Raw genomic sequence first — 20,719 nt, 5'->3', positions numbered from 1 at the left:
CAAAAATGGTCTCTTTATTTCTCAAAGAAAATATATCCTAGATTTGTTAAAGAAAACCGGAAAATTAGGTTGTAAACCGGCATCCACACCAATAGACGGTAGGCATAAATTGAATAGTGAAGAAGGTGAACCATTAGATGATATAAATCAATTTCAAAGACTTGTGGGAAAATTAATATACCTAACCGTAACTCGACCGGATATATCATTTTCCGTAAGTCAAATTAGTCAATTTATGCATGCTCCAAGAACACCCCATTTGGAGTCAATAAATAGAATTTTAAAATATTTAAAAGGAACACCCGGAAAAGGGATTTTTATGAAAAATAATAATTCTAATAATGTGTGTGGCTATTCCGATGCAGATTGGGCCGGAAGTTTTGATAGAAAATTGACAACCGGCTTTTGCACATATGTAGGCGGAAATTTAGTCACATGGAAAAGCAAGAAACAAAGTGTCGTGGCAAGATCAAGCGCCGAGGCGGAATATCGAGCCATGGCATCCACCGCAAGCGAGCTAACTTGGATCAAACAACTTCTTGCGGATGTTGGAATTAAAATTCAAGAACCAATAAAAATGTTTTGTGATAACCAAGCGGCACGACACATAGCAACCAATCCGGTGTTTCATGAAAGAACAAAACATATCGAAGTGGATTGTCACTTCATTAGAGAAAAAATTCAAGCAAAAGAAATTGAAACTCCATTCGTGAGAAGTGAAGAACAATTGGCGGACATATTCACAAAGGGTTTAGATCCGAAACAATTTAAAGGAAATCTAAGCAAGTTAGGGTTGATCGATATCTACATGCCTAACTTGAGGGGGAGTGTTGAGAATGAATGATAAGTCTGACCCGTTAAGCTTTAGACCCGTTTAGAATTAAATAGAACTACTAGTGATAAAAAGTTATCGTTAGTACTGTAGCTTACTGTATAGGATAGGCATATTACCGTTATATTTATTTTCCTCCAACTATATAAGAAACCCACTGTACAAATTAGATTAAGTATGAAATATACAATTTTCTCATTCATCTCTCTGTCTAAAACTCAGAAAATCAACAGCCTACTAATTAAGTTTGGTAACCTGGTCTAACACCAAGTTCTCCGTCTCATCAGTTGTCAATGATATATATTTATTTATGTATGCACGTGCGCCAACTATACTAGAAATAACCCATATACACATGCCTGCCTACCTACCTGGATTAGAGCTATTTAAAAAAGAGGAGGGTTCAAATGCACCATGATTTTGTGCTCCAATATGCTCTACATCGTGTATCTCCATTTTCAAAATCTGAAGTAGTCCAAGTTGACTGCTCTTGAAAACGGAGATAAAGGACATGGAGCATATTGAAGCACAATATCATGGTGCATTTGAACTCTCCCCTTTAAAAATATAAATAAATTCATATTTAAAGCAGTACATTTTGAGGGTATTAATGCACATATTACCTTTGATAAGTTAATATGGAAGAAATCAGTAATGTTTGTCTCATCCTTTCACTGATTATCATACATTCTCTTAGTCTGACTCTGGACAAATTGTTATTTTCCTCATATATAACAAATATGCATATTATATAATAACAAAACATTGGATGTTGTCAAGTATCATATTATTGTATGTGTTTTGTAACTAATTTATCAAGCCATAAACAGAACATTATATAAGTTCCTTAATTTTGATCATTTGGACCAATTTTAAATTGTACTATTTATTAGAGCAGTCAAGATTCAAGAGGTCCACTCTCATTTTACAATCAACAAACATAAAAGTAAAAAAAAAACAAGAAAAAACAATTATGAAAAATAATTAAAAAACCATAGCACAACATCACATTTTCTCCATTAAGACAGCCTCAACGACTTGCCTGACAAAAGTGTTGAAGCAATCACGGCACGAAACTGGCACCAAATTGGACAAATCTTTGTTGTGGTTGCAAAAGGGCCTAGAGAATGATTGAGCGAGTGCCTCATTGTGTGCATGTCCATATGCAGCCAAGATAGTGTGGGTCGAAACCCTAGCAACTTCCTTGTAACCAATTGATCCTAAAGTTGAGACATCTTGATCAGTGAATATGAAGATGATTGTTTAGATTCAGAAAAATAAAGTATTCCATCTTGATTAGCAGAAGAAAAAAATATCATTAAAAATTGAAGGCTTAAAAATATAGGAGAGTTAAATGCAAGAACATCCTGGCTGGTCATTTCTTAATTAATGTAAAAGATGGAATATATATCAAATATTTTTCTGGATATGCTCAAACTTAGGATTGAAAACTATGGTAATTCCAACTATATATGGTACGACATGAACAAAATAAAAAAATGAACAAAAAATGAACAAAAAATGAAAAGAATTATACGTACCTAGTTTCTTTTTATCTTTGTGGATTGCAGACAAACTATGCTTCACTAGGGATTGAATCTCAGCCTTCATATCCTCACTTCTCACTATCTCTCTTTTTTCAATTGTTGATGCGGCTCCATTCCCTAGCAAACCCAGACCGACCTGAGCAACTCGAGTACTTGCATTGAAAGGATTACTGGGCATGCGTGCTGCCTGTTGAACCGGGTGATAATTTGATCCACCTGGAGCATGGCCATTTTTCCAAAACTGTGCAAAACCTCTGTCAGGATAAGACATCTCATGTTTGGAATTATAGGAACTCACATCTTCACCATAAGGTCTTGGCTTTTTCGCTGGTGGATGTATGTGCTGTGCTGCCTTTGATTTTCCCGCTGTTGTTGATGAATGAGTGATTTGTTGCCTATTCTCTTGGGTTTTTATTTTTGCTAGATCTAATCTGGCCTTCTCCATCATTTCCCAAGATTTATCAATATCACGGGATTCATTATTGCTATTTTCTCTTGCTGCACCAGATATTGTGGCAACTGGGTTGTTCTGGCTTGTGCCCTCTCTATGATAAGGTCTCATTATATCGGAGATGTTTAGTGAGCCTGACTGCACACGGCCCCAATTGTCACGGAGGGCCTGAATGCCTTGTTCCATCCGTGCCCTAGAAGTCAATGATACATCACCTCCTCCAGTTGACTGACTAATTGAAGGCCGGTTTACCGTTTCTTGTCCTCGGATATCCACTACAAGATCATGCATGGAAATGGAATTGCCACCTCTTCGAATCATCCTTATTTTCTCCATTGTTTCTTCATCAACATCGTGATTAGGATGCATTTTCGAGTACTCAATTCTACAAGTATGGCAATCAGGGCAGTAAAATTCAGCTTCTGGAATGTCCCAGCCAAGACCAACACAATGGGTGTGAAATGTCGAATCACACAGTGCACAGCTTACTAGATAGGCTTCATTTGATGCGGAGTGGCAGAGGGTGCAATGTGAATGAAGGTGTTTTTCGTTGATTGCCGTGCTCTCCACACCGAGAGGATGGTAAACCTGCAGTATGTTATTAAAAGAATCAACTGCTAGCGGCTGTTTATATGGGCAATTATAATAAATACAAGGCTGTAAATCATCATCACAATATAAACTATAACCATATACAATCATAATTTGTGGGAACAATTAAAAGTTTGTTACTTCCCCCTCCCAAAAAGATAAAAAAATAATCAAAGCAATAAAAATAAGATGGAATCAAAAGGAAGAAAGTCACTTTGTTGTCCATATTATTAATTTTTTTGAAACTAAGGCAGAACAATCATATGCTCATAACTGTCCATAACGAAGGGCGAATTCAAAATGTTCTGATTAAATTTTTCAATTGGAGATATCATTACAAAATAATAAATTATTTAGGTCCCCACAGTGAATCGAGTATAAGTGCAATTATAAGGATATATTTGTCAATTCATTTGCTGCCATATCCAATTCAACAAACTTAGCTATTTTGTAAATCTGAAATTTTCCGCACCCAATTTGAAATCTGCAATGGTAGGCATGCACCCGATTTCAAATATACAACTTCCTACTAGGAAATGTAATATCTTAGCCAACGGTGCTTGGTATAATTCTCTGAAGAAAAGGATCTGGTATCTGAAGTGGCCGAGAGGGTTGAGTTGTGGTAAGAGGATCTTTAGATATCAATCCCACGACTCCAAGATGTAATATCTTAGTCGGAGGCGGGTCAATTGAATTGTGATGTGTTTATAGAGGGTTAGTTTTTGGAGGCGGCGGAGCAATGGATCGAAGTAGTATTAGTGTTAGGGTTTAGGTTTCATTCCACACATAATTTATTTGATTAGATATAGTTTATTAGTAAATACTAGATTATGTGTGTTTTACATGTGTTTTACAAGTTTATTCACGTCTGACGGTGTACTAAGGCCGGAAGCAAGGGGGACCCAAGTGTAACAAGGGTTAGTAACTGCCTATCTCTGGATTTTAGAATATAGGACCTTGGGCTTGGATTGGACAGGGTCTTATCTTCAAACTGGGCTTATCCCTGAACTTATTTACCTACCCTGGATAATTAATTTGCCTATTTCGGGCCTCGGATAATATCTACAAAATCCGAAAAATTGCTCGACCTTATTTGCCAACTTCTAATTTCCTCTCAAGATTGCATCAAATTTATGTATAAAAAGGAAAGAAAAGATAGAAAGCTCCTATTAGAAGAGATCATTTGGAATGCTTGCCAAAATACTTATGGCCAGTCTATCATTTTTCACATCACCTAATTTATAGTGCTTCAGACATGAACCAGTAACTAATTTTACTATATCTAGGCATATTCTTTATTTACAAAATATGTTAATTATCCGGCCCAAATTAATTGTAGCACGGACAAAACAACAATTTTTGCCTTGTGAGCACAAATATACCATCAAATTAAAATATTTAGCTCTTTTTACAAATATTATTTTCTTTCATGATATGTTATAACCGGACATAGTGAAGAATATCAGTGAATTTTTTTTTCCTGTTACCAGCTAGAGCTAAATATCAGTGAAGAATATCATGATATGATAAACATTCATTTTATTTCATTTTGGAATAGATATTTTAGGTTGGAGAATACTATTTCATGTTAACATACATAAGCTATATAAGGCAGTAAATCCTTATCCCACTTCAGTTGCAGCCTCAAGCTACTAAATGCTAATCCTAATCAATCCATCACAAACTTCAGAGTATCTGCCACCGGCTTTTTTAGGTATATACAGTGGCATCGCGCGTCCAATACAAGAAGAGGATGCTTTCTGACAAGTCGCCAAGGAGCCAATAGAATTGTAGATAATATATGGACAATTTTGCCCTTAATGAATCTTCCTTGCACACCAAGACAATGCAGATGTGCCGACAAGTCCATTCATCCAGAAGAATTCAATGAGTATGTGCACTTAGCAATGAAGTATTTATTTCGAGACGCATAGGCATTTCGTTTTCATCAAATACTAACTAGAAGACAACCATGCATTCTTAATATATTTATTTTTAGATAAAAATCAACATCACCATTCAATTTGATTAGGTTTCTCAAGCTTTCAGTGAGTTTGATCTTGATAGGACTTATTATATATTTTTTTTGAGAGAAAGATGGAGTTCGAGCCTTCAATAAAGCGTCGCTCTTTGCCACTAGACAAAGGCGGGTTCTCTGATACAGGTTACTATTACTTTCTACAATCTAACTATAACAAATCTTCCTTAAAGAATAAATCAGGTATACTTAAGGAAATATCAAGCCTAATCCTTAATCAGTATATACTACATATAAAATTTGGAACTTGAGGGTGAAGTTTATTCATAGAAAAGTGTAATATCAGAAATGCATGCATTGCTGACTATACAGATAGATATATGGCCACTGGCTTATACTATTACTGCTACTACCAGAAACTAATTAAGAATACATATATATACAGTATAGTAGGCATGCACCTGATCACGCTCGGGAATCATGACGAGTTGTTCAGCGGGGAACAAACCCGGCACAGCAGGCCGGCAGATGGATCGGAAGCGTTGCTTGCAGAGAGGGCAACGGGACTCGGTTTTCGCCCATTCCATGATGCACATGAAGCAGAAATGGTGTCTGCAGCCGTCGATCTGGCCACAGATGGATCGGATGGAATTCAAGAGACAGATCCCACATCTCTCTTCAGTCTCTGTATGGGAATTCAGATCTTTCACTGCCTCTACGATCTCCTTGCCCCTGGAAAAAGAAGCCGATCCTGATGAGGAACTTGAAGGGAGGTTAGATCTGGAGGGATTGGATTCTACTACCGTTGCCTTTACGATCTCCATCGCTCGTTAATTTTGATTAATGTGCGGTGACAAGGATTAGTATTGTGCGGAAAGAAACTGTTCGATCTTTCGAGATATAAAAGAGAGAGAGAGAGATTAGAGAGGAGTTTGTCACTGTGCGAGAGTGAGATGTGAGAAGTGGGCCAGGTTTTCCTACGACAAATTAATTGTATAATTACCATATTAGTCCCCCTAAATTGCAAATATATTCTCTCTTCTGTTCGGTTCAGTTATTTTTTTTATTAGAATATGGAAATGCATATTGTTCATCACTTTATAAAACAATAATTTGAAAATGAGGAAAAAAATGCATACAATACAGTTGCTGGACAAAATAATTGTTATTCCAAAATTGACTAAAATGGATTTTTAATTTTTTGTTAATTTTGTCTTGTTTCTATTTCTTTATTCAACATTTTATTAATAACAAGAATAATTAATTTGCTAATCCAAATTTTGTCTTGATTTTGATTTTTTTCAGTGATAATTTTTTTGCAAGAAAATGTTTCCTAATGAAATATTATTAAAAAATATTGTGATGTTAATAATTATTAATGAGAAAAATTGTGTTAATATCTAGTATTTTAAATAGAAAAATAAAATTTTTCACAATAGTTTCCACACTACAATCGAAGTTTTATATCAGCTGTATATTTCCATAACCATTCTAATGTAAACCCATGAGTTTGAGTTTCCGTAAATGAATTTTCTCGATTCCCATGTCCATGAAATCTCATTCCATATATATAATTCTATGGCAATCGAATATACCTTAACTGTTTTATATTTGTAACCAATAATTGAGAATTGAGAATTAATTGACATAAAAATAATATTGCGTAAGAAATCAACTCCAATTCTTGGACCTTTGTTGCTAGATTTATATATTCTCATTTTCTAGCACATTTATTTTTAGTAATTGTTGAAGAATATACATTTTGAAGGGACTAACATGGTAAATGTACATTAATTAATTTGTCGGACAAGAAAACCTTGCCCACTTGATATAAATCAGGCGATAACCACAAGACTTGCTCCGCCTCCTTTCTCACTTCTATGAAAATCAATAAGTGATGGAGATTGGAAAGGCTACCGTAGTAGAATTCAATCCCTACGGATCAGGTTCTTATACTAGGGGCAAGGAGATCAGACAGGTGGAGAAAGATCTAAATTCCTGCCTCATCATTATTCCCAAGTGTGATCAGGTGCATACTATACTGTATATATTTATCCTTAATTAATTTCCACTAAAAGATAATTTTTTTGACAGTCGATCCAAATCTCATTTTGCAATAACAATTTTAAGAACTGATCAATACATACATGAAAGTTCCTTACTAAGTACTAACACCAATCTAGTTTACCCAAAAGGAACTTTGTACTGAATTTTCCAAAATAGAATTGTCAGGGAGTTTTGGACTGGCCGATTTAGATCATGCAGTTTATATCGGATTTTCTCGGTTGGATTTCATGAAGACCATTCAAACAATTTTATAAAGAGCATTCAAACAATATAAATCCAACCATCCAATTATAATTCTCAATTTCCTGAACATTGTCTATATGTTTGATAATATCCTATCTACAATTTTTTTGAAAATTGTCATTCAATATACACTTTATTTTAGGTCTTACCGGTCCAATGAATCCATTTATTTTTATAGATATACTATAAATGCAAATAATGCACGTCCTTGATTCAGTGCAATTATTCATTGGTTGTTGTTGAGCCATTTAATTCTGTAGATACTCTACGTGATGATATTGTATTGTAGCATTGAATTGTCTTGGAGTTCCACTGTATATCACCTATGTATAACTGACAGAAAGCATTGCGCCTCTTTACGAGTGATTATATCTCCCAATGCATTGCAGATGAAATTCAGGAAGAAAAATTTGTAAATAAAATTCTAAATTCGTATCTACTCTTAAGGGATCTAAAGCAATCGACTTAGAAGATGTCTCCATTTTCATAAACTTCTCTATTTTAAATTATTTTGCTGTATATCTTTTCCATTGCCTTCAAGCTAAATATGTTCAAATAATATTTTTCTGTAGTTGTTCAACCTTGTAAAATAATGGTACAAAATGGTCAATTAGTGAAATAGTTGTACTCATTAAAATATATAAAAAAGTTTATTATCTTCACAATATTACCTCAGGGCTGAATATTGTTGCATTAATCGTTTCCATAATTTTTCTTGCTATTTGCAATCTGCATATCCCGCAATCCATGTCTTTGATTCATTTACTCTTGGATTGAATTAGTTTACATGCACATCAACCGGTTTTCATAGATGATATAATGTAAACAATTCAAACAATGTAAACTTCTTTTTATAAATAAACCCAAATGCATATGCAGCTATTATTAACTTGTTTAAATCATTTAGTTGTTTCACTACCAACTTTTGATTGATATATTCAAGACCTCCATTTGTTTCTGATTTCTACAAAACATTTGCGGATGTGCATTTGTTTTTATCTTTATGAATGTCAAACTATATTCAAAACATCTTTTAATTATTAATGTGAATGTATAATTTGCAGCAATATTAATTCTAACACGAATTTGTTGTAATGAAATTTATGCAGAAATATGCATTTTACTTTGGCATGAGTGGTTTAGGAAATGTGGACCATTTGTTACACGCTTCAGCTTGCTGGTATGTCAAATTTCATCATTTAAATTATTATCTTGGATATGTTTTTGTAAACTTTTTTTCTGGTTCAAGTTGTTTCTGCTAAGATTTGACCTTGAGTCTCCATTATGAGAGACAACAGCACTATTATTTAGCCATAGTCTTGATATTATATTGGTTTCTAATTATTGCATTTAGGGCATTTTTCTAAATTCCAAAATACATGAATGTATTTAGACAGTCTAAGTATTTCAGTACATACTTTCATGGCTGCCTGAATGCATGGCTACAAGGTAAGATTCTGTGTGGACATCATAATGCATTCAGAAATTTACCTTAATACATGCATTTAGACAGTCCTAAAGAAGGTGCTAAATTTATGTTGAGTTCGAAAATCATATTTCCTTGGATCTATGTACATCCAAAATTAAGGCCCATTTGTACTTTAATAAAGTTCCAATTTTTTTGATAACAAATCACTTTTAATCACGCCAACTTTAATATTTCATAATTATCAACATATAAGCTGAACATCGTCCAACATTTTCAAATCTCTTTCTCCTTGTGATAGTCAAACTCTTTACATCACCTCTGAGTTCATTGTTTCATCCATAATCATCTTTCATCATTCAAGTCTTGGGTTAGTTTGCTTTTTGTAAACATTCTCTTTCTTCTTCCTCTCCTTGTTGCAGTTCCATCCCTTCTGCCATCACCTCTCTGATCCTACATCACCCTTTAATCGGCTGTTGATGTTTTTTGTATGCTCTAGCTGGTAAAAGAAAAGAAACAAATTGATCAAAATCAACGAGTGAATGAGACGAGAAGCTATGGTAATGTAAGCCAATCACTATAGATCCATCCTATCATTGATTACCACTTCAGGAACGGTTTCCTATTCCAGGGGAAAGGAGATCTGAGAGGCAGAGAAAGATCTGAATTCCCACACAGTGATAGAAGAGAGATGCGGGATCTGACTTTTCGATGCAGTCCGATCCATTTATGGCTGTAGGAACCATTTTTACCGGATAAAGATATCCTGTATTATATAGCCTACAATTGTTTACATGCAATAGCATTCTGACCCGATCTAAAATCTCTGTTCCAAAATCACTTTCTAAAGCAAGGTCATAACTTAAGCTATTCTTTGTTTGGTTTAATTTGTGATTTTAGTCTTAAATTGATTTTGCTCTCTCCATTATATGTAATACTGATTAGAATGAAATATGAAATATGATAACCATATTAAATATAACATTACATAATATGTTATTTTCAAGATTTAAAGTAGGATTTCTGTATTTCTTTCTTGTGGCAACATTACACTTATTGATAAGGAGTAAGTCGTGCCAGCATAGTATAGTTTCTAAAAATTATAATCTAAGTATTATGTAACGATGAATGCATATTATTGACGTGCAGTGTGAAAAATGCTAAATGGACCATGGGACCACCAACTGTTTGTTCTTTTGGGTTTGCGCTTGAGATAAGGACATTGTATTATGGATTAGTTTTTGATAAGTTATAGAAATGCATGGGTCATACCGAAATGTCACTCTCTCATATAAGAAAATAAACAATGAATCACAAAAGCAATATATTCTCTCTGCCAGTTCTTAATTAAAAAGACAATATGGACCTGTTCGGTATTTAACAATTCCATGTTCCATGGGATATATATATATATATGATAACCAAATTAAATATAACAATAAATAATTTGAAAAATGAATGACATTTTAATTAAAAATTTGAAGGTATCAATGCATAATTTAGAATTTAATTCACAGTCATAGTGAATAAAAAATAGCAATAAATTAATTTCCAAAGTCAATTCATAATATCTAAAATTGATTTACAAAAAATGATGTTTGCATACTAAAGGGAGTGTGGAGTGCAAAAATATATTGACAGAAAATAAAAAATAGCACTAGGGGAAGTATGAATTTAGTCCAACTTTCGAGGTGGTTTAAGTGACTTGCACCTAGTCAGGCTGGCCTCATTAGTTAGCATAATTGAGGCTAAACCCCTTATTCCACGGTTTAATCCTCAACCAATCATCACACAATAGGGGAATATTAAAACAGTATGCTAGTGATCTTAGTGAATTATCAGACATTCATAACTTGTAAACACGTGAAACACACATTATTGAGTATTTACTTATAAACCAAATCCAACCAAAAAAATTCTAAGTGAAATAAAACTGAACTCAAACAGTATTAATATTTCTATCCATTGGTCCGCCGCCGTTTCAAAAACCTAATTCTTCATATACACTTCAATTCTATAGCCTTCTCCCCCCCACCCCCTGCTGCTGCCGCCGACCACAAGTTCAAGGTATCGGGAAGTTAGAAGTTTTAGATGGACGGAGATTACATCTTTGGGTAGGAGGTCACAGATTCGAAGTATTTTGACCTAGATTTCTAGCTCAAAATTTCAGATCTATTCTCCAAAGTTACAAAAAAGGTAATTTGGCTGAGAATAACTTTTCTTTCACTAATCTTGAATGACTTAAATTAGACATAACTGGAAGTGGCTATAAATTTTTTTCATGGAGATTGCTTATTACACACAATTGATTGAAATTGTGAAATTAATGTTTTGTAATGATCACTTTGCCAATTAGAAATTTTGAAATAAAGCATAGAATTTCATATGAATAATTAGCCTAATGGTCTACCTATGCAGAATCTCAGACCATAACATAGTGAAACTGTGACTGTGAGATGTGTAAGTGCACAATTTAATCTTAACATGCATTGTGAATGCCCTTTCATTGAACACAGACATGAGCAATATATACTTGTATAGGGCAAGTTTCAACAAAATAGTAGCACGGACAACAACATTACTTTATTCCTTTTTTCTAGTTCTTTCTATTGCTTTAATTCCTCTTTTCTCTAATTTGGTGGGTTGGTTCTTTTTGTGGGGAAAGGGGGAAGTGACTAACGTGCATGCAATTCTGATGATGTTTTGCAGCCTTATATTTAAAATTGTCTAAAACATATATGTTAGTATTTGATTCTTCTAATTAACATACTGCAGGTTTACCATCCTTTTTGTGTGGAAAGCACTAAAAAATGCAGCCTAATCATAACGGATCCCGCAATATTGGCAAGTCTTGGGAAATGATTGAGAAAGCCAGATTATATTTGGCAAAACATGTGCCCCAAGAGAATAGGCAACAAATCTCACCGTCTTTATCAACAATGGGAAAATCAAAGACAACAGGGCACATTCATGCACCACTGAAAAAACCGAGAACTGATGGTGAAGGTGCGAGTGCCTCTCATTCGAACAATAACAATGCTACAGGTGGATCTAGTTATCAGCCGGTTCGACATACAACAATCATGCACAGTGCTCCTATAGGTCTGAGTAGTCAAGCTCCTCATGTGGGTCTGGGATTACTACGAAGAGGATCCTCTTCAATGACTGCAAAGAGAGAGCTTGCGAGAAGTGAGGATGCTAAGGCTGAGATTAAATCTCTGGTCAAGCACAATCTATCTGCTATGCACAAAGATAAAAAGAAATTAGGTACATATTTTTTTCATTTTTTATATGTTCATGTTCTTACCTATTTTGTTAGAATTATCATAGTTTTGCAACCCAAAACTGTAGCATGTCTAGAGAATATATTTGATATATTGGCTAGTATGTTCTTGCAATGACTCTCCTACTAGGTATAGTAGCTTATGGTATAGGATTAATAGTATGGTAGTGACACATAATGGTAATCAAGATGGCAGCACTAATTTGTCTGAACACAAATATGCTATCTAGACAATCCTGTTCATATTTATTTATGCAATATGGCTTAAACATTACTTAGGCTCAAATGGATACAAGCAAGTCGCCAGGGTTTCAACCCACACCATCTTGGCTGCATATGGACTTGAGCACCATCGAGCACTCGCTCGATCATTCTCTAGGCCCCTTTGCAACCACAACAAGGATATGTCCAATTTAGTGCCAGGCTGCTGCCGTGACTGCTTCAGTGCTTTCGTGAGGCAGATCGTCAAGTCTGTCTTGTTGGAGAAAATGTGATTGCGTGTTCTTGCCTTCTAATTTTCTATCATGTTTTGTTATTTTTTTTATTTTCATTGTTTGTTGGTTGTAAAGGGAGAAAAACTCTTGAATCTTGATTCCACCAGTAAGCAGTAAAATTTGAACTTGCTCCTAAATAAATAAATATGAACTTTTATTATGTTATGTTTGTGGATTGACAAATTTGTTACTCAACACTACTGTAAAATATATACGTATGACAACTATGGGCTGAAGCAGTGGCAGACTTCGTCTCAACCTGTTGGTCCATCTAGAAGCAACGGAATAAAAAGATTTTTGAAGGGCAAGAGGTACCGCTTAAGACAGTGGAGGAAAACATAGGGGTGCAAACGAATCGGATAAGTATCAGATAGTGATAAAATGATATCTGTATCTATTTTTATTTTTCAGATATGGATACTGATACGGATCGGATATTAAACGAATACAAATACTGATATCTGCTTTTTATAATAGTGGATAACATAAATTTTGTCATAATATATATTAAACTATATAGTATATATCTACTATTTAGATGCGGATAATTAAAATTTAAAACTATATCCGTATCCGTATTTAATTTTCTAATACGGATTTTGATGCGGTAGATAACATTTTACCCGTTTGCACCTCTAGGAAAACATCTTGGAAGAGGCAAAGCTGTGGTTGAGATTGTGCTAGAGAGGCAAAGTTGTCATAATATACATTTTTCAATTGACATTTGTTCATTGTATTAAATTGAAGGGTCATACTAATTTAATTGAATTGAACCACTGATAGTTGTGATGTGGCATTATTCAATGTATTTTTCATTTTTTCTAGGATTGCGCATAATTTAATAGGATCCAGTCCACTAATAGCAATGTGACATCATGTATCCCTCTTTTTCTTATGGATAATTATTCACTATATCAAATTGAAGATTTGTAGATAATTTAATTGTATCTGACCCACTAATAATTGCGAGGTGGCATTGTTTACTGTATCTTCGTTATTCTATTGACATATTTATTCACTGTATATTAAATTGAAGAGTTGCACATAATTTAATTTAGTTCGTTCAAATTGTTTATGTATCTTTATTTTTTAATATTTGTTCACTGTATCAAGACCTTTCTTCGTTCAGAAATTATAAAATTGTCCTGTCATCTCCTTTCAGAAACAACCCTTCACTGTCCGTTGGTCTCTCTTTATCTATCTCTCTCCTCTGCTTCTCTTCTCCTCTGCCCCCTCTAATTTCTCTCTCCCTCACGGAGCTTTGCTTTTAAGGTGTGACTGATGGTGATTATTCAAGTATTTTTTTATATAGGTATAAATACTCTAGTGTATAGATATAAATACTTGTAATACTTGATATTAATACTTTCATATGTCATTCAGTGTCATATGTAAAAAAATATTTTCAAGTATAGATATAAATACTTGTGTGACAACAAGTATGAAAATATGTCATTATAGATCTAATTTGAAAGAGAAAATTATGTAGAAAATGTTCGTGGTTTAAGATTCGTAAAATCCTCATAGATCGTCATAAATGTGAATGTTATTGAATGAATAAAAAAAAAACTCACCTCTAAAAACATGTATGATCCCCTCATGTAATTTGAGATTTGATTGGAGAGAATTATTTATGTAAAAATTATTCACCTTATAGGTATAAATACTTCCATTCTTAGGTATAAATACTTTTATGTATGGAGATTAATACTTTTAAAAAAAATCAGTGCTGAAATTTTTATAGTCTCTAAAGTAATTATAGAAATTAAGTGCGGGAATAAATAGAGGGATAGAGATGCGGGGACAATTATCATGATCCTATAATTTTCTTGTTCTAGACTTAATTAATTCTTTCCAAAGAAAATCATCTAATAGAATCGAAGGAATAGCTGCACTGCTATTCAGACCTCCTTTTTTTATGGAAATAAGTAAATGTGTTTTCTTCCAAATTTGATTTTCTATGGTCACATTCTTTTGGTGTTAACTATAACTTATCATGAGATCACATATTATTACAAGTTTCTCATATTTTGCTATTTCTTATTATTCTTGATTTTAAATTATTTTTTCGCATGTCTTTTGAGCACAGCAATAATTGAAAATTTTTATGCACTTCCAACAATATACATAACATTATGTAACAATTAATATTTAATTTTGTCATTTTTTTGCTGTGTTATGATTTCTATTATATTTTTAAAATTAGAAGTACAATGGTATTTAACTAGTAAGAAATTTATAATGATGAAATTCATTAGAAGAAAATGACATGCGAAATAATTATTCATTTGCAAAGTTTGATCTATATGTTAGTATTTGTACACCATATGCTATTGTATCTATATGTTAGTATTTGTACACCACATGCTATTGTAAAATTGCATTCTTAAATTAGAATTTCCTAAAAGTAAACCATGCTGTTATCTTTATGCATTAAATATTTCCCGAAGTGTATTGTTCATTTAAGTATAAATTAGTTTAAAGCAAAAACGAAAGGTACTTTAAGTATGGACATAATCGGTATAAAAAAGAGAAAATGGTTCTTGCCCTCAACATTGCAAATTGAGTGCTCAAAATAGCAGCTCCCGGAGAAAAAATGTTTTTCAAACAATTGTGGAAAATACAAAATTTTGTTAATTTATTCTTTTATTTATTGTCTTTATTCAACATTTCATTTATAATCGGGATAATTAATTTGCATATTTAATTTTTATTTGATCTTTTTGAGTGATTAGATAAAAAGGTTTCAAGAAAAAAATTCATAATTAATGAAATAATGATTAATAAATATTCTGATGCTATTATATGATTCACTTTAATTTAATTATATATAATTATTAATAAGAAATTTTTTGTCGACACCAAGCATTTTAGAAATAAGTACATAATATTTTAATTTTAATAACCATTCTAGTGGGTACCATGGGTACGAGTTTTTATAAATTCATTTTCTAAGTTCCTATGTCTGTAAAATCTCATTCTGTAAAATTTAGTAGCAATTGAATAAGCCCGATTTTTTTATTTATATCCAAAAAAATATATAAATTTAAAAAACTAACCAAACTGTCTGTTAATTTCCAAATTTACCCAAAACGGAAAAAAATTTTCCGGTTTCAATACCAATTTCTGGAAATTGGATCCTAAATCCGGAATAATTTTTTCCGGATTTAGGATTCTTTTTTCTTTTTTTTTTCCTAAATCCGGAATAATTTTTTCTGGAATTAGGATTTTATTTTTTATTTTTTTTATTTTTCAGTTTTTATTTATAATTTATTTATTTATTGTATTGAAGTATTACAAATATTTAATATATTTAAAAAAAAAATAGATGGAATACTATATAATTTGATTTATTCGAACGACTGCTACAAATAATCCGGATCAACATTCACTACTACAGAATAAGTAATTGTACACGGACATAAACAGGAGAGCTACACGGATTTCCTGCCGTGTGGACTGTAAGGGTGTAGAAATCCTTGAATATTTACACACGGATATTTACCCGTGTGTGATTATCGAGAGCTACACGGATTATTACATAAACAACCGTGTACAAACGCTTGCCAGCATCGCTCTCAAAATAACCGAGCTACACGGATTATTACATAAACAGCCGTGTATGATTACTCTTTCTACACGGATATTTAGCTAAATGTCCGTGTAGCTCTCTTATTTTTTTTTATGTTTAAATACCTTTCTACACGGACTTTAGTTAAATGTCCGTGTAGAATTGTTTTTTTTTTCCAATTTTTTTTAATGTTTAAATACCTTTCTACACGGACTTTAGTTAAATGTCTGTGTAGAATTGTCCTTTTTTTCCTTTTTTTTTTTTTTGGTGGCTAGCTTCCAATTTTGTTAGCCATTTAAAATTAGAATTCCAAAACAGAGAAACATTAAACAGAGGTCTTTTAAACTCATAATCCCAAAACTATACAACAGTATAAATAATTTATGTACACTAAAATATACAAAATTATACAAATCCATATTGAGCATTACAAAATTTAAATTGAAACCGTCTTGTCCACATACACCTGACATCGTCGATCTGCTCCTTGGTGTAACACTTTTACTTTGGTCCATACTACAATTATAATTTGGTATTAGTTAGTAACAAGAAAAGGTAGAAGATTACAATTCATGCAACATATATATATACAAAGCTTTTTGTACATGCAATCTCATGTGATAAAACATAACATATACTCCTTAGGATCCAATACAATGTTTGTATAAAAGTTATATCCTTACCACTTAGTAACCACATGATCAAGCTTTGTGCCAAAATGATTGGTTATGATCTAGTTTGGACCGAAATTTCATACAAACTAAGGCGTATTAGATCCAACATACCAAAAAAGGAGCTCCCATGTGATCCATGACATGATGCCTCTTGGTTAAAGGTCTCCAACATATTGCATCTCCAATAAGAATCCATTGATTAACATATATGTGCATACATAATAGGGAATAAAAATTCTCCTTTAAAATTTTCATCCAAAATTATAAGAAAATATTTATATATAAAATTAGTTGAATCTGTCTAGCTTTTATACGAACCATTGAAAATCAATTTCGTAAAATTTTTTTTATTACATCTTATATGAATTTACAATGGCTCTGATACCAAATGATAGTCTTAATAATTCATGACGTGTTTTGCAATTAAAAAAACACAAGCAATCCAGAATCCGTAAATTCAAAATAAAATAGCAAAGTAATTTAAATCTTACAGTTCTGAAGTGCAGACATCTTTAGGCGGAAGCGTTAGTACTGATCTTCAACGGTTTTCCTCAGATCTAATGATGGAGACCTTAGGCGTTTTCTTTACTTCTCACTTTCAAAAAATGGTCCACATTACACTAATTATTTACATTATCTTAACAAAAAATAAGCTAGTAACAGAAAAGAGAAATATATATATATATATATATATATATATATATATATATATACATGACTAAGATTAGCAAGATAGAGAGGAGAAATACAAATTAACTTCAAAGATCTCAGATCCTAGCTCCTTGTGCACAGAAATCAAAATGACACTGCTGGAAGGGGAGAGAGAGAGAGAGTATTAATTGATCAAAATGGCGCTGCTGGAAGGAGAAGGTCTTTTATATAACCAAAACCCTAAAATAACCTTTCTACACGGATTTTTAAGTAAAAAATCCGTGTAGCTCTCTCAAGGCTTTCTGTACTGTTATTTAAACAAAAAACCGTGTACAATTTTCACCTTTCTACACGGCTCTTTATTAAACGTCCGTGTTGCTCTCTCAAGCTTTCTACACTGCTATTTAAACAAACATCCGTGTACAATTCTTACCTTTCTACACGGTTCTTTAAAAAATATCTGTGTAGCTCTCTCAAGGCTTTCTACACTGTTATTTAAATAATAATCTGTGTACAGTTCGTAATAAACGTCCGTGTAGCTCTCTCAAGGCTTTCTACACTGATTCTTTAATAAACATCCGTGTAGAGATCCCACAGATATTTCGGGCTTCCAAAAAATTACAATTTATCCACGGTTTTTAGATAAAATTATCAAATCCGTGTACAATGTGCAGTGTACAATGACCATTTTTGTAGTAGTGATTTTTCATGTGGATTTTTTACGGCCGTAAGAAAAAATAATATAATATAATATATGTATATGTATATGTAGATGTATATGTATATATAATATAATATATGTATATATAATATAATATATTTATATATATGTATATATAACATAAGAGGAGGGTTCCAATGCCTCATTTTTTTCATACCTCATATTTTATATTTTCGTTTTCAAAGTCCAAATTGTCGATCCGAACCGTTCAATAAAATATTTATACTAAAATATGAATGGAGATGAAATTTTATATTTTTTGGATTTTTTTTGCTATTTTGTAAGATATGTACAAAATCACTGTTTTTGAACCGTTCATAAAACAGTGATTTTCTACCCATCTTAAAAAATATATTATATATACATATACATATATTATATTATATGTATATTTTAAAATGTGCATATTTTAGTATAAATATTTTATTGAACGGTTCGGATCGACAATTTGGACTTTGAAAAAGAAAATATAAAATATGAGGTATGATGAGGTATGAAAAAAATGAGGCATTGGAATTGGAACTCTCCTCTTATATTATACATACATATATATACATATATTATATTATATATACATATACATATACATATACATATACATATACATATACATATACATATACATATATTATATTATATTATTTTTTCTTACGGCTGTAAAAAATTCAGCATGAAAAATGTTAATCCGGATTATTTGTAGCAGTCGTTCGAATAAATCAAATAGTATTCCATCTATTTTTAAAAAAAAATATTAAATATTTGTAATACTTCAATACAATAAATAAATAAATTATAAATAAAAACTGAAAAATAAAAAAAAAATTCGGAAAAAAAAATTTCCTAAAAAAAAAAAAAAAATCCAAATTCCGGAAAAAATAATTCCGGATTTAGGAAAAAAAAAAGAAATCCTAAATCCGGAAAAAATTATTCCGGATTTAGGATCCAATTTCCGGAAATTGGTATTGAAACTGGAAATTTTTTTTCCGGTTTGAGTAGATTTGGAAATTAACAGGCAGTTGGGTTAGTTTTTTAAATTTATATATTTTTTTGGATATAAATAAAAAAATCAGTGAATAAGCCCTATGTGTTTTATATCCATAAAACAGTAATTTATGTTTGAATTTTTTTTGCCATATTTATCAAAAAAGAATACTAATTCACATAAAATAGCGTTGGATAGGAAATCAACAATAATCTTAGGACCTTCGAAAGAACATAAAAATTCAATATATTACATCATTTAAATCATATGTTGCTAGATATTCATTTTTCTCATTTTCTAGGAATCCGTTTGAATAAGTGATGAAAAAAATAAGTTTTTCTGAAAAAACAAAAAGAACGAACCATAGAGCAAGATAATATATAAGTGCATTTTATGGGGGGACTATATGCTAAATCTACAATCAATTTGTCCGTGAGAAAACCTGGCCCCCTTTATATAAATCAGTCGATAACCTCGAGAAATACTCCGCCTCCTTTATAACTTCTTTCATTTCTCTATCTCTATCTCTCTGTCGAGAGAGAGATGGAGATTGCAAAGGCAACGGGTTCTAATTCCAGAGATTCAAGAGATATTCAAGAGAGAAGTGAGATCTGTCTCTTTGAATCTGTTCAATCCATCTGTTGCCCAACCGACGACTGGAGACATCATTTCTGCTTCTTGAGCATCATGGCATGGGCTCTCTGCAACCAATGCCGGCCTGTTGTGCCGGGTTCATTCCCGGTGGAACGCTTCATCATGATTCCCGAGTTTCATCAGGTTCTGTCCTTTTGCAATAACAAATTTAATGAAAATCGCTACATTCGTAAAAAATCTTACTGAATATCTATTTAAAAAAAAGAAATTTTAGGGTTAAAATGTCACATTGTTTTTGTGTCATAACCATTGTTAATGAAAATCGCTACATTCGTAAAAAATCTTACTGAATATCTTGTTTTTGTGTCATAACCAATGATTTGAACCGTTCAACATGACATCCATATTAAAATGTACCCAAATATATAATTTTACAATATTTAGAATTTCTTCTACTAATTATTTAGGCAGGTACAAAATATAGTACGGGAGGCCTCTTAGCTACCCATAGCATATTAGCCAAATCCTACTATAAATGCAAATAATATATATAATATGCAATTAAGTGCAATCATTCTTTGATTGTTAATCAAACCCTTTAATTCTGAAGATGC

The 20,719-nt window shown here is 32.3% G+C and overlaps 1 protein-coding gene across 1 annotated transcript; it reads right to left on the bottom strand.

Moving 5' to 3' along the window:
• Nucleotides 1–1,837: 1,837 nt before the first annotated feature.
• On the bottom strand, nucleotides 1,838–6,223 carry LOC144544809 (uncharacterized). Its single transcript, XM_078293359.1, has 3 exons — nucleotides 5,861–6,223; nucleotides 2,374–3,454; nucleotides 1,838–2,052 (listed from the first exon to the last, which is right to left on the bottom strand). Exons 1-3 carry the CDS (start codon nucleotides 6,221–6,223, stop codon nucleotides 1,838–1,840), a joined length of 1,659 nt encoding a protein of 552 aa, XP_078149485.1.
• Nucleotides 6,224–20,719: the final 14,496 nt, after the last annotated feature.

The sequence above is a fragment of the Carex rostrata genome, chromosome 27, assembly GCF_964058835.1.
Source record: "Carex rostrata chromosome 27, lpCarRost1.2, whole genome shotgun sequence".
NCBI classification, from domain to species: domain Eukaryota; kingdom Viridiplantae; phylum Streptophyta; class Magnoliopsida; order Poales; family Cyperaceae; genus Carex; species Carex rostrata.
This window is presented reverse-complemented; position numbering and strand designations above follow the sequence as displayed.